The 16,056-nt window shown below is 40.4% G+C and overlaps 1 protein-coding gene across 1 annotated transcript in view; it reads right to left on the reverse strand.

The window, feature by feature from the left end:
- ABTB2 (ankyrin repeat and BTB domain containing 2) overlaps nt 1-15,669 on the reverse strand; it is a 191,008-nt gene extending 175,339 nt beyond the window's left edge. Inside the window, exon 1 of the mRNA XM_008179566.4 lies at nt 14,208-15,669. Coding sequence (XP_008177788.3) covers nt 14,208-15,075 — 868 coding nt within the window. The 5' untranslated portion in view covers nt 15,076-15,669. The remainder of the gene's footprint in view (nt 1-14,207) is intronic.
- Between the last annotated feature and the right edge of the window lie 387 nt (nt 15,670-16,056).

Genomic DNA, 16,056 nt, shown 5'->3' on the forward strand with positions numbered 1-16,056 from the left:
GGATGAGGTGTGGAACACGCTTTCAGAAGTCTTAAAAGAGCAACACTTTGATGCGGAAACTACAGAACACAAACCACCGAAAAAGAAAATCAACTTTCTGCTGCTGGCATCTGACTCAGATGATGAAAATGAACATGCATTGGTCCACTCTGCTTCAGATCGTTATGGATCATCAGCATGGACACATGTCCCCTGGAATGGTGGTTGAAGCATGAAGGGACATATGAATCTTTAGCGCATCTGGCACATAAATATATGTTGCAATGCCGGCTACAACAGTGCCATGTGAACGCCAGTTCTCACTTTCATGTGACGTTGTAAACAAGAAACGGGCAGCATTTTCTCCTGCAAATTGTTACCAAACTTGTTTGTCTGAGCTATTGGTTGAAGTAGGACTGAGTAGACTTGTAAAACTTTAGAGCCTCCATTGTTTTATTTTTGAATGCAGTTATTTTTTGTACATAATTCTATATTTGTAAGTTCAACTTTCATGATAAAGAGATTGCATTACAGTACTTGTATGAGATGAATTGAAAAATACTACTCTTGTTTTTTACAATGCAAATATTTGTAATAAAAAAATATAAAGTGAGCACTGTACACTTTGTATTCTGTGTTGTAATTGAAATAAATATTATTGAAAATGTAGAAAACTACCATTTATTTAAATATTTTTGGATTTCTATTATTGTTTAACAGCCCGATTAATTTTTTTAACCACATGACAGCGCTAATATAAACTTTGTCTTACATATAAAATAGCAGAAATTACCTGATAGTACTTGCCATGTTTAATAGGATGGTGCCTAAGAGAGTATAGGAGAGGGTAAAGGTTCTGTAGGATGAAGATGGATATGCTGCTGGTGCTAGTGTTTGCAGGAAGGCAAACAGCCTTCTCTTTTCTTGGAAGTTTGGAATACATAGGGTTTCCCCACCATATATATATCAGCATCACTGTTAAAAACCTGCATGATGTAATTGTCGAGTGACATTTAGAAAAACTTTTCTTCAACTCATATTATGAGCTATCCTTTTCTAGATTTCAATTATTTTTGTTTGTACTTATAAACAGCTAACAGCTGGAAAATGTAGGAGTGTGGAGATTTCCAAAAGGGACTACACAGGGGTAATACATTGTAGGAGAGACTGAATGGCACAGGTTACTGATAATGTCCAGGATAAGTGATCACATTCAGATGGAGGTACATTTTTCAAAATTGACTGGGGTACTTAGTAGCCTAAGTCCCATGGACTTTCAATGAGACTTTGGCTCCACAAATGCCTAAATCACTTTAGAAAAGGGCTGCTGAAGCATCTAAATCACTTTTGAAAATTTTACCCCAGGACAATAATGACCAAAAGTCACAACCACTGTATGACATTAATGTTCTTAGTCCAGTTCTGTGGGAGGGGAGAGAGGAGAGAAGTGAGGAGAATAGCAGAAAAACAACCATCACAATTGGTGATGGAATTAATTATCATCCTTCTTAGCCCTCTCAGAAGAAGTGTCAAGCTACTGATCAATATCCTCTCAGCCACAGGTTAGGGATGGAGAAGACTGTATTGCCATTGCCTGCACCTGTTCTGTGGATAGAAAATTTCAGTCTGCAGGACTATCACTCAAGACCTTTTTTAAGCACTGTGTACATGTTCTTTGTCTCCAAACCTCATAAAGATCCCCTCACTGCACGACTTCCATTAATATTCAGAATTACAATCGCACATTGAGAGAAAAGACATTTCTGCACTGAGATGGTTGGGTTGAAATACAGAGGGCATCAAGTACACATGCGCAAACCTGCACTGGAAAAACCTAAGCCAACTGACATGGCAATATGGAAAACCTTTTGAACAGAGTTTAACGCTTTGGAAAGGTTGCATCATTACCAATTGGAGTGAACTAGGTTACAAAGCCAAATCCTGAGCAGTGTCCTGGTTGACTTCAGTAGGTGTTCTGGTTACTCAACATCTTGCAGGATTTGGCCCAGAGCAGCACAGAGACTTTTATTCTATAGTTTAAAAAGTGTCTAAACTACTTGTAGCCACACTTTTTTCAAGTCCCTGGATTAGTCTGGCAACTGTTCCTTTTTTACGTCAGGCTGTCTCAGCATAAGGTTTCCCAGCAGCCTGGACTGCATGGAGTAGTGGATAGTCACTATTTTAAAGGAAATGACTTGAAATCCTAATAAAAAAATATCAAGATTCCCAAATCTGAGAAAAGCTTGTAAAAAAACCAAACAGCTGGCCTGCTTCTCTGCTCTAACCACGAAGCTCTGCCCCTTCAGCCAAAAGAGAGTGAAATGTCTTATTCCTGAGCTACAAAAATCTAGAGATTAAGCAGAAACCTACCACTATCATCGTGGAATTCATCAAAAGCCAGAGAAAGCTGTAAAGGTCCAGGAAAATACTTTAAGAGACAACCATCTGCATCTGCTTGTTTTACTTTTTGTTGATGTTTGAATGCACAAGAAGTCCCACATTAAACACACAATAAATGTCTTGCTTTATTCTGGCTGCAAGATCTTCAGGCTCAAGTCAGCACAGAAACTGCGAAGAGGTCAAAGAATGCAAAGGGTAAGTAAGTTACACAATTAAAACGCCCAGTGCAGACTGTAATATTGTAAACATAGAGAAAGGGGGGGGGGGGGAGGGTCACAAATGGCTAACGTTTTCCATCTGTTTCTCCTCTAAAATATTACAAGGAACCTTTGTACATTTCCTGTGAGCTTATTTAACCCATGCCCTGAAATATAAATGCAGGGCCAGATCCTGAGCTGATGTAAATCCATACGTCTCCATGGAAGTCAATTTACATAGACTGAGGATGTGGCCTAAAGAATTTGGCTGGGTCCAGACTTGGGGTTGTATCGCACAATCACTCCACATTTCGCCTTCCTTGTCTAGCCTATTCTGGTATCACAATTGTATAGCTAAAGCAACTATGTATTTAACAGAACATTCAACAATGTGAGGTGAGGAGGTCTCTCTTTATTCCTGCTTACTCTGAAACTAATTCATCTGTTGGCCAAAGAGAGCTCAATGCAGCTCCCCTCATGTAAGTGTTTGTATAGTTTTGGGGTCTAAAACATGAATTAAAAAGGATAAATCTTTATTACCTTGGGTTATTCATAAGTGACACATCACAATCCTTCCCCTAGCATTCCCCAACGTCAATAAACCCAGCACTCAAAGTCTTCAACTTCATATATTAGCTAAATAATTAACTTAACAGATCCTCTAACTAAAGCGCTTTCTGAAATTTGTGCTACCATGCTGGTTATCTGCTTCATGAAGTTAACAAATAAACTAGGAACCATGTACCATCTATATAAAATAGCTTCAGTAATTAGCTTGGAGAGAAAGCATCACGTCTGTCATGAATGATAAAGGAAAATACTTTGTCCTCTATAGAACCTTTAATCCCACGGGCTCAAAACATTTTACAAACATGAATAAATTAAGTCTTACATCTTTCCCCAGAAGTTGGTACCATAAGATCATCACTGTATAGATGGGGAAACTGAGGCAAGGAGAGACAATGGGACCTGCTGAAGGTCAAACAATAGGTCTATGGCAGAGTAAACAACAGACCCTGAACTCTTGACTCTCAATCATTTTAGAAAGACCAGAACAGAGATGGACAACTTCTGCTCACGCATTCAATTTTGGCTGTGGATTTTCTGATGTGTGCCTGTATTCACCCCAGACACTTGCATTTAACCACCAGGGAAAGCTTGAATATATTCACAATAATCAGCATAATCTGATCTAACTAGACCCTAAACTGATTGACGGAACTGACTGATTTTACAATTTGTTGGGTGACTAGGCTAGAGGAGATCATCCTGTAAAGAATATAAAAGTGGAATTTAAGCCCACCTACCTAATAGAAAAAGAACCACAAAAGAAATTGCAAGCAGGAATGTAACGGAATTAAGTCATGTAATTAATTAAATAATCAGTTATGATCCCCGGTGCAGTAAGATCACAATTTTAAAGGGCTGAAAGAAGGTCATATTTCAAATACAAGAAAACACTCAAGCATATAGACTTTCATAAGTGGGTATTTTATAGTTCAAAATTCCACGTACCTTGATTTAAAAGGGATGATTCTTAGTTTCCACTGCTACAAAAGTTAGTAATTACAGTATATCCTACCTTCATTAGAAGTCACTTTTTTATACTTATTCTAAATGTAGTACTCAGGAAAGTAAAATCTGCAGCCAGGTATTGGGCAGGGCAAGCACTCAACCCACATAAGCTGTGCAAAAAACACCCTAGTCCCGCCCTGCAACACAGTTTCTATTCCAGTCTTGGGCCTCTTCGGATCAGAGGTTGTTAATTGTACATAACCATGTGGAAGTTGTGACACATGGACAAGTGTTCACTAGCGACTAGAATAAGATCACGAACTCCATTTTTACTTATGACCTACGCTAAGATCTGAATTCAGACCTCTAGAGGTGAAATGCACAGATTCAGATATTAATTTGGTCCATTAATGAGCACCCTTAAGCCTCACCCTCTTATAACACCTTCTATTTTCTTCTTTTCCCTTTTATAAAGCCTAAGCTGCCAGCAACAACAAACTTTCCTTTGGACATAACCACAACTTAATATTTTTCACATTGCTTCTCTCCATCACATGTTTTTGAAGGGTGTAGCAAGTTTCATATTGTTTCTAGCTCTTGTGCTATAAATATCAGAAGTCTGGTAAGAAATTTTACAGTCCTGACTTTTAAAGTAAGGAAACAGTCACTGCTGAACTGGTTTTAACCACTGCCTCAGGCCTGCTTTGATTTAGAGACAGATGTCAAGTGTTAAGACACTGAGATGTTCAAAATAAACATTCAGATTCATCCTATTAAATAAAAGAGCAGGGAAATGCTCCTCTTTTTTCTCTCCATCAGAATCCAGCATAGTACAATGTTAACAACTTATGGGATGTGTCTTCACTGCAGTGTTAGCTCAGTCTATAGTCCAGGTGTTGCCCCTAACATCCCCTTCCATATGCACAGAAAAAACCTCTAACCAAGGCTTGAGGAGGGGGCTTTGGATCATGCTAGCAGGCACACCTAAGGGTATAGGCTTGAGCTTGGGTTACTTTTCAGCCCAGGCTGGCAACCCACCTACTTTTCATTGAGAATTCAGGTCAATCAAATCTGGTGCTGTTAGTCCTTCAATCCTATCTCACAATTCCACCTGGGCTGTATTTTCTTGTCTACTTTTCTTCCACACTGCATTTTAACCTCGTGTTTCCTTGCTCCATTTCTGCTGCACTTATGCTGTATTTGAATAGAGATGCACCCAAGAAACATTAAGTTGACCCCAGCCATCTGGTAAAGCTGTGGTGTGACACAAATAAGACTCAATCTGGGGAGATGTACCCACAGTGACATTTTCATTTGTAATGGACAGGAGAGAAACAAAGAGGCAGAAAAGTCAGTCGAGCCAATAGTTTGCAGACTGAATTTCTTAATGACATTCTTATTAAAAAGTTTCTTGCTGCCATATGCAGTTTGCTTTTGCCTTTGGAACTATCTGCAATAATAGTATGTACATAGCTTCCAAGTGGGGTTAAAGTATTGTTCTCATGTCACTGCCACAGACAACAGCTCCCTGCTAGGGTAGAGACAAAGAGCACCCTACCAATGAATTCATAGAGCAGCCCAGTTTAACATACTGTTAAAAAACATGGGATATCCCACCAGAAGTCCATGCCAGCACACAGTTCCATTGTGGACACAGTTCTACAGGTCTGGCACGCGTAGTGCTTTGCAGTGAAAACACTCCCCCCATGCTAAGCTAGCCCAGGCTAAACTAGGCTAACCCAGCCCTTCCTAGGCAAGCTTAGGCTAACTCTGCCATGAAAACATATTCACATTTATTTCTTATAACAGAAGGAATATTGAGGTCAGAGTTTCTGGTAATGGCCAGGGCATACGGCTGCAAATCCAGACTCCCAAGTTTTATTCCCTGATCAGCATTGATGTGTTATGAGATTTTCCACAAGTCCTCTGTGCCTCCCTTACCCATCTTTGAAAAAGATCTGTACATTACTTATCTGTCACAAAGGAATGATGTGAGACTCAGGGCTGGTCTACACTAGGAACTTACATTGGCATAGCTATGTCTCTCCGAGGTGTGAAAAAATCCACACTCGTGAGAGACATAGTTATTCTGATGTAACTGGTGTAGACAGCACTAGGTCAACAGAAAAATTCTCCAGTGCCCTAGCTACCACTTCCCGTGGGCACAGGTAGTGTCTACACTGAAGTGCTACAGTGACGCAGCTGCAGCAGTTTAAGTCTAGAAATACTCTTAAGGTTTGCAAGAAGCAGCAATGTCTTCAGATAAAAAGACACTGCACATGCAAAGGACTATGCCTAGAAAGCTGCTCAGGAGAACATTAGGAGCTGCTGGGTGCTGAGCAATTTTGAAAACTCTTGTTGTATTTGATACTTCAAGTTATTTTCTGTACTTTTTCCCTTTTAAATTCCATATGCAAAGTCAGACAAACCCTGACTCCTTCCTCAAGCTAAACTCCCATTGATTTCAGTGGGAATTTAGCCTGAGTGAGGACTAAATAGCAACTAAGCAATGTCTATTATTCTTGATCTCATTTTTCCATTTTCTTTCTCCTACACCACTGAGATGAGCCCACATTAAAGGAAAAATGATAACTAGCTTTAGGTCCAACATTTAGATTTTGGGTCAAATGTTCAAAGTTCTATTTTTAAAAGGGATGCAAATGCTTTGGAAAATGTTACCTTTTGTTACTAAGAGAAAGGAAAGGGATCTTACAAAAGCTAGCATGAATGTAAATATTTTCAGTAACAGTTATATTTCAATGAACCCAGACTATTTTTATGTATTGAAACATTCTCCCTGCAGTGTTATGTACCTAAGCACTGCAACACTGTACTAGTACAGGAGAACCAGAAAATGAAACTGACTATAAAACAAGAGTGAAGCTGATTAATCTATTTTCATTGCCCAAACCCAGCGAAATGCATAAACGAATTTAAACTTTTTAAAATGTTCACTCTTAATTAAAGGTGATATTAATACACAGATAAAGATTTATTCTTTACACATATGAATTCCATGTTGAAAGCATGTGTTTCATAAAGAAAAGACAACCTATTCAAATTTCACACAGCCTTACAAAATATGCTTGGGTAGAAATTAATTCTGAAATGTTAGAAAACTGATGTGGATTAGGGCTGCTCTGTATTTACAGTCTTTCTTTATCTTGCCACAGCTGCAGGTGCATAGGGCATTCAACAGTTTCCACCATTTATTTCAGTCTTGTGCTGGTGTGTTCAGGCTTCTGAGTGTCATGTTGATGGATCTGTTCCCCCCCCCCCCCCGCCCCCTCTACTGTTATGTAGAACGTTCCTCTAGGTCATCCTCTTTTTCTCTTTCTAGGTGGTGCCCATATTACTACTTGCCCTGGAAGTCATGCTGGTCCCATCCTTAAAGAGTGTCCTAAATATGTCCATCATCTTCTTCTTACAATATCTGATACTTTAGATTGGTTTGCTCTACTTAGGATTTCGGACGTTGCAAGAAACTCCTTCCAATGGATTCTGAAGATCTTCCACAGACATTTATTTTGGAATGATTTGATCTTCTTATCCATTTCTCTTGTGCATTTCCATGACTCTGCTCCACAAAGGAGGACAGACATTCCAGTGTTAAAAATTCATATTTTTGTGCCCGTGCCAAATCTTTTCAAGTTTATGAAAGTTGTTTGCTGCTTCTGATATTCACTGCTTCACATCTAGCATGGTGTCACCGTCATTGCACATCTCATCCCCTAGATAGATTGTTTACTTCTCATGTTTCTTCATCTATTCTAATGGTTACTTCCAGAACACTGAAAGCCATAAATTTTGTCTTCCTCTTGCTGATAAACAAACCAAATTGATTTAATGTACCTGCCAAAAGCTGGGTCTCCCCCCCCCCCCCCCCCATTAAGTGATGTGTTGAACTAAGCAGGATAATACCATCAGCAAAAATGAGGTCATCCAATTGCGCTTTATCATTTGTCCATAAGACTCCTTGGTTACTTTCTGTGGTTATTTTCCTCATGACACAGTCAATGATCAATGCAAACAATAGTGGAGACATACTATACCACGGGTAATCAATTATTTTTTGTCTAAGGTATAGTCAAGGTCCAGACTCCAGAGAAGAAAAATGATAATAAATAAAAGAAATAATAAATAATAAAAAGAATACAAGGTCTGTTCAAAAGCGTCTGGTGGTGTGGATTTGGCTCGCGGTCCACATATTAACTACCCCGGTAATATACCCTTGTCTTACTCCAGTTGTCAATGCAAACCATTGGCTGATGTTGTCACCATCTCCAACTGCCACATTCGGCATTATCATATAGATGCTTAATTATTCTAATTATTTTTACTGGTTTCTGTAGTATGCCATAATTTTCCAAAGACAGTGTCTGTGTACACAGTCAAAAGCCTTCTGGAAATCTACACAATTTATCATAAAAGGTGCTTTCCACTCCAAACTTAGTTCTATAAGCTGGCTGAAAACAATATAGTCCGCACATGATCTAGGTGATTTAAAACCTGCTTGTTCCTTTCTAAATTGAAGGTCTATTTGTTTCTTGATACGTTACAGGGTGATGTTACACATGATTTTCCCAGGAATGAAGAGTAATGTGATTCCTCTCCAGTTACTGCAATTGGTAAGGTCATCCTTCTGTGGCAATTTTATTGTAAGGCCTCTCTTCCACTGGGCTGTTTTTTCCCCCTTCATTCCATTTTCTATCCAAAAAACACAAGCACGGTCTGCTTTAAACATCTCTCCAGTAATGTCATCCTCTCCAGCTGCTTTCCCATTTTTTAAATTTACCAATGGCTTTTCTAACTTCCATTGTAATATCTCAAATCAGTATGAAGCTCTAGTAGTAGTAGGTCTTGATCATGTATTTCTAGTAGTTTGCTACGGCTTGGTCTATTTAAAACAGCCTGAAAATGTTCTGCCCCTCTTTTAGTACTGAAGAAGAACAAAGGAAGAATCTTTCCATTTGCATCTTTAATAAGGCCTCAATTACTGCTAAAGTTTCCTGTTAGCTGTTTGATTGTCTTATACAAGGTTCTAAAGTCATCTCTTTGGCTAGCCTCTTGGCATTTTCTATCAATATTCTCTTTTAACTCGTCTACTTTAAAAATATTGACACCTACGTGCAAGCAAGCAAGCGTTAGCATTTGCAGCCCTAGAACATTGTCCCACTGGGTTCTGTGGATACAAATTCTAACATAGGCATATACAGGTATTAGAACTGTTCACAGCTATGCAAGTGTTGCACGTCCACAACTGAAGGCTAGGTACCCTTCTGGATAAAAATGTACCCTTCTGGGTGAAATTCACCCATAATCATATGGTTGTGAAAGGTCCCAGTGCACTGGAACTACCAAAGTCCTGCTGTTTGGTTTGCAAGCAGCAGGAATCTGCACATCTTGCAGGTGGTGGCCTGCCTGAGAAACAACCAAGGAGTTAGGGCAAGCCAGAATAGAGGTGAGGTGCAGTCACTGGGTATACACATATAGCCACCTGTCCAAAACCACAGCACAGATTTTGTTTAAGGATAGCAGCCCCTCGTGCAGCAAAGTGGTTGAACAGAGGAAAAAGTTCAATTTTTAAATTGATTCACAGCCCATCAAAGGTGACAACTAGAAAAGTTCAGTAGCAGTAACAGTCCTAAACTTTTCGACTCCACTTATCATATTGATCATGTTTGCAGCTATCATCTCTCAAATATACACTTCCTGATAACATTCAGCTTTTCTGAGCAGTAGTGAGATAATTCGTTTATTAAAATTAATGAGACACTATGAACACTCCAATTTTTTTTGGCTCAGATAACCAGAAAGCAGTTTGAATAAACAGCACACATTACAAGGTGTTTTCTTTATTCAATGCTTAGGCACTATCGATGGATCTCGGCAGGGGGTTAGCACCATGATGACATATTGAAGTACAAAAACTGATCTTAAATATTTGATATTAACTCAAAAAACAACTTTAACAAACATGAATAGTGCTACACCACTACAAGAGTCAGGAAGTTAAAATCAGGGCTGTTAGGCCATTCTTAATTTATGAGCATGGAGAAATATAAAGCAAAATGGGGTACGTTACTGACTGAATATGGGGCTTTTAGTTTCCAAATACTTGCTGCTTTGTGCCTCAGTTCTTAATATCATACTAGACCAAATTCATCCCTAGTGTAACTCCACTAAAGTTACATCAGCAATCAGTTTGGCTACATTTTTCTAAAATATCCTGTAAGAAAAGTTCAGGGTTGGTGGGTTTTTTTTTTTCATTAATTATTATTATTATTATTATTATTAATAAAGAAACCAGTATAGTTTGTGCTGGAACCTTAATCCCTTTGAAGTACCAATATATTAGCAACAAAGTTCCTATGCTGAGCATCACTTCAGCTGCCCCACCTGCCAGGTGTGTTTGGGAGCACTCAAACTGTTAATGACCCTTTTGCTTTTGAATTCTGCAGCATTACCATCTATGGAATGCTAGGACACGGCGTGTGCATTCTACTTGGAAATCCCAGGAATGTTCAGGAGTATTAGGTGGTTAAGTACAGTAAGTGCTGTGCTTAACAGAGTGATGATGCCAAAAGCATTTCTGGAGTTCTTACAGCTCAGCATAATGAATTATAAATGAGTCAATTCATCTACAACAGAGGAGAACACACACAGCAGCATGAAAACTGCCATACTGGATCAAATCCATGGTCCTTCTCCTCAAGTAAACTATCACCAAGAGCGGCCAGTACCAGCTGCTTCAGAGAAAGGTACAAGAAACCCTTCAGGTGGTAACTATGGGGTCATCTATCCCCAAGGAAAGTTTCCCCCTACAGTTAGAGATTGGTTTTCACCCTGAAACAAAGTAACTCCAGAAATGCTAGAATAGGTCCTTAATAGGTACATAGCTGTACCTATTAAGACAACTTAAACAGAGATCCTGTCTATGCATGCATCATTAACAATCCCATCTCACTTTTTCTAAAGATCAAGTGTTTGCTCCTGTGTCCCAGGCTAATGTTTCTGGAAAATAGCTGAAAATCTCACCCACCTAAAAGCCTGGTTTATAGTTTTAGCACATGATCCTAAAGTTCTTGCACATTTGTTTCAATAAGAACTTTGAGTATGAAAGGACTGCAGGACCAGACCACAGCAAATCTATGTATCAGCAGTTCTAAACTGGAAAAAAAAAGTCTATATACACTGAAGATTGATGGCTTTAACCAATCTTCTATTGATGGCATTTCTTAAGATTTTTACAATTTAATTAATTTCATCTTCCACATCTGTGCTTTAGCTTCCCTTTAACCAGTTTCTATACTTAATTTAGTTTTGTCTTTGAAGATTCCCAGTTGCAATAATAAACTGCAGCTATCTCTACTGATGAGCCATACAGGTGTTTGTATTGATAGAGCAATGGGCAAATAACTAAATTAGCACTTATTAGCTCCCTCCACGTTTCCTTATTGGGAATCAATGCCTAGAAGGAGTGATTCCTTTTGTATACTAGCTCTTGTTTGTTAAGTTTTCCAGATTACTGAGCATAATAGGCCAAGTTTTTCCTCTCAGTATTAGTGTAAATATCAAATAGCAATTCCACTGAGTTGCTCCACATTTCCACTAATATAACCAAGAGCAGAATTTGGCTCAGTGGCTAAGCTTCTTATACAGAAATTAAATGCATTGACTCAACCCACAGCCTGTTGTTGCAGGATCTATTGTACTATGTTGGTTACATATTCATTTGACCCATTTCATATTTTTAGCCAAATCTACAATGCAGTATGGAATCTTTGACTTGTAATTGCAAGAATGGACATTAGAAGAGTCACGGATTCTTATGCTTCAGTTTAGATAAATGGTCACATTACATTGAATTAAACACACCTGAAGACACCCTATACTCTGCAGGTATAAAAAAGGAAATTCATTTATTGAAAGAAATGTTCAGCAAGACAGAAACCACAAAAAAGGCTAAAGAAACCAGTCTTTTCCATGGCCAGTCAATGCTTAGTATTCAATTGCAAGAGCTGAACACTTGGCGTTTTGAATATTTAGAACTGTTTCCTTGCATAGCTGTTTATGTTTCCATCAAACACCAGCCTCCATTCATTCATTGTTATTATTCCAAAAGGAGATTTCTGTTCAGGCAAAGAGTCTTTATAAGTCAGCAACACTATGGATTAGGGTGACCAGAAGTCCCAATTTTATAGGGACAATCCCGATTTTGGGGTCTTTTTCTTATATAGGCTCCTATTACCCCACCCCCTGTCCTGATTTTTCACCTTTGCTCTCTGGTCACCCTACTATGGCTTAACACTCAGTTATCTCAAAGACAGAAATTGTGTGGCAAAAACTGAACAGAGAATATGGTTTACCTAGAGGACAAACCTTTCCAAGTAGAACCACATGAAATATTTTACTCCAGATGACAGGGACAGGGAGAAGAGGGTCCTCCTGTCCTTTCACATAGATCCTCAACTACAGATGCTCTCATGGCCTGCACAGGATTATCTAGTATTGTTTTGGTGGCAGCCAAAAATGTACTAGGCATTTTCCCAGCACAGAGGATACAGTCCTGACACTAAAGAGCTGAGGTTTAAAAAGGAGGTGAATTCATTTGTGTATTTCACTTGACCTAATTTGCAGTTATGTATTCCACCATGCCAAAGAAACATTCCAAAAAGCCACACTGTTTAGAGACAACTCTGCACATATAACATATTTGCTGCATTTCTCTACCACATATTGGAAAACTCCAGCCCATATCTAATAGACACACATGTTCGGGGCGAAGGCATGGAGTGATGGTGGTTCATGCATGTGGTGGCTGTGCTGAACAGGCTGGATCAAGCCTAGCTAAGGAAGGGAGAAAATAAATTGTGTTCAGCTGTGCCCACAGAAATTAAGGCTTCTTCCTAGTGCTCTGAGACACTGCCTTATTGCTAATGTAAGGGGTAATGCTAAGGAGGTGAGGAGCTGTCTCAATTCTTTTCCTTAGTACACCTGTGCAGCACAGAGCAGGATTTGGTCCTCAGTAATGAAATATCATGCATTTAAACAAACATTCACATGAGAATAGGATCTTTATTTCTTAAGGGTAGATCTGCTCCTTTTGCTTGTCCCTCAATATGAAGTTATAGATGTCACAGTTGTTTATGACTTCAGATGAGGACTAAGCAACCTGAACACAAACTAAACAACCTTTCTTCGGGGACTAAATGCTTCTCAAACATTTACATGGGACATCAGTTGCTCTTTAACATTCAGTGACAATTCAAAGATGAATATTGCAAGTTGCCCCAGAGAACTGTCAAAATTTATTTTAAACCTTGTATCTTTCAGTATCACAGGAAAATGCCAGTATTCTACTATCTGCTTATTCACTTAACTGCCTAAAAACTCTCCTAATCAGATTACAGGGGTAAGTATCTTAATACTATGTTATTCTAATTAATCAAAAACTATCCTATAATCCTCAATTTGGTGAGCTGAGTGAAAATTGGTATAATTTACATATACATACCATGCACTATAAGCTTTACACCAACAGATCCTAAATAATTGTTGTTTGCTCAGAAGTTGTACAGTTATTTTTGAAAAACAAACAAACAACCTCATAGTTGTTTTCCTTGTATAGGTTGTATCTGGGAAAAAAACATGCTTAAGATCACAAAGTTTGCCCCACAAAGCTCTCAATATCATCCTTTATATGATACTGGCAAGCTCTTCAGAAAAAAGTATGAGGGTACTTTTTTAAAATCAAAATAAAGTTCAGAAAGTTTGTTAATGCAACTTTCCCTTATCAATATTGAGGTACACATACACTCATTCTTTCTTAGTAATGCTAATAAGCTGAGAGTGCAACTAGTAGGAAGTTAATGGCAGTCTCAAATGCCTTTATTTTTGTTGATAACAAAGGGCCTGTTTTTCCACTGCTGTTGCACCGTGTGTAGTAATTTACACCCGTGGACAGTGATTGCAATATCTTCACATTCTGATTTGGTAGTGTTTTGCATCTACTTTTTACAGGTGCAAAGCAGCCAAAAATCAGGCCTACATCTATCACAGTAGTATCTGCATAACAACAATCTTTATGGTAACAGTTGCATAACTTGGACTTACCATTAGCATTTTTCCCACAGATGAGATGCTCGTAAGGCTGCAGTACTCCCCAAAGTTCAGCATCATTGTTGATGACCATCTCAAGGATTTCAGAGGAGATCTCCCCCACTCCTCCTCCATCTGGACTCTGACTCGCTAGAACCCTGCCTTTGATTTCTTCCACCAGATTCTCCATACAAGACGTCAAAGAGATAGCTGCATACTCATGAATCCTTACCGAGATCCTAGTGTCCACCATCCACCTGAAAAACCTCCCCACTGAGAAGGTGAGGCCACATCGGGAGGACTTGCCTTTCCTCAATCCATCTCCTGCACTCATGCTGTACAGGGAAAGAGCCTTGACAGTAGCCAGGACACAGCTTTCTGACAATGACCAGCTCTGGATGAGCTTGATGGCACTTTGGATCTCAAATCTCGTGCATTTGGAATGCATCACACTCAGACGTTGGGCCTCCCTGGAGATCCTGATCAGGGCTCTCCTAAGTAGCTGAGAGAGTCTCCTGACAGCTTCCTGAGAAAAGTTTCTGGTATTTCCTTCCCCCTTTCCTTTTCTGAGTATTTTCCCAATGTCTTCATCGGTCCAAGGGAATTCCTCTAGATCTGGCAGTTTAGGACACTTGGAAAAGATGTCTGCAACTTCAGGGTCTTCTGGCAGAACAGTGTTCACTGTATCCCAGCTGTTATTCCTACTATTCATGGAGCCTGAATAGTACCACCAGTTGCCCCTGTGCTGAGATGATGTGAAGGCTTGGGAGTTGGACTTAGAAGAAGAGAGACTAAGGGATCTGCAGGAATCCCCTGCCCCATAACCAGAGTCCAAGGTTAAATCCTCCAGGGTCTTCAGAGTAGAGCTGTATATCCCAGCCATAGGAAAGACTTGTGATCCAGCCCCTTAGAGGCACAGAAAGGTGAAGATGAAACTAGATCCCTGCAGCAGTTAGTGGACCAGAGAGGCTGGCACCACAAAGAGAACCGCTGGGCAGCTTATAACATTGCAGAGGAGAAGCAAGTTCACACTTCAGCTTCAGAGGCTCCTTCAGGCTCTGCTGGGTGCCAGCTGACTCCATTCCACAGGCAGGCTGAGATCATTCATTTTCCGTCTGGAGCAAGGATGGAAAGTACGGGGAGGGAGGGGAAAGTGTCAGTATCAAACACTCCCCAACGTGCCAAAGGAGTCTCCTCCTAGCAGGGCAGGTCACGTCAGAGACCCAAGACAAGGCCAACCCCACCTCTCCGGCGAGCCGGGTGGTTCTGAAGGCAGCGAAGAGCTAAGCAGGCAGGGAGAGAACGGATCCAGAAGACTAGCCCAAAGAATCCTTCTCCAAATCGCTACCCAGAGCAAAGCTCCAGCCCATCAGGGGAGCGCGGCAGCAGGAGAGCCCAAGAGCAGCTGCAGGCTCTGCTCCAGCCGGCGCTCCGGACACTTGCAGAAGCTTTGAGCAAACTCCTCTGTTGGGCACCCCGTGTGCAGACGGCATGCAAATAACCTGGGAAAAACACCAATCAGCGGCTCCGGACGGGGCTGAGGCAGCCAGTGAAATCCGAGCTGAGCGGCCCGTATGTAAAACGGACGCAGGAAGAGGGTCCACTGGGAGGAGAAATCCGGGGTGGGGGGACAGTGGATTTCTAAACTCAACGCGTTTGTGTCAATTTGCAAAACTCCGCGCCGAGTAGCCGCTTTTGGGCGACCCCCGCCGCCCTTTGCACGCCGGGGAGGCGAACGGAGGGACTTGTGCACCGCCCTGGGGCTCTCCGCCCGCTCAGCCCCGTGCACGAATGAACGAGTCGGGAGGCTTGGAATGAAGCGGGTGGGGGAGTGGATGTAGGACAAGTATCAGGGGGTAGCCGT

The sequence above is a fragment of the Chrysemys picta genome, chromosome 4, assembly GCF_011386835.1.
Source record: "Chrysemys picta bellii isolate R12L10 chromosome 4, ASM1138683v2, whole genome shotgun sequence".
NCBI classification, from domain to species: domain Eukaryota; kingdom Metazoa; phylum Chordata; order Testudines; family Emydidae; genus Chrysemys; species Chrysemys picta.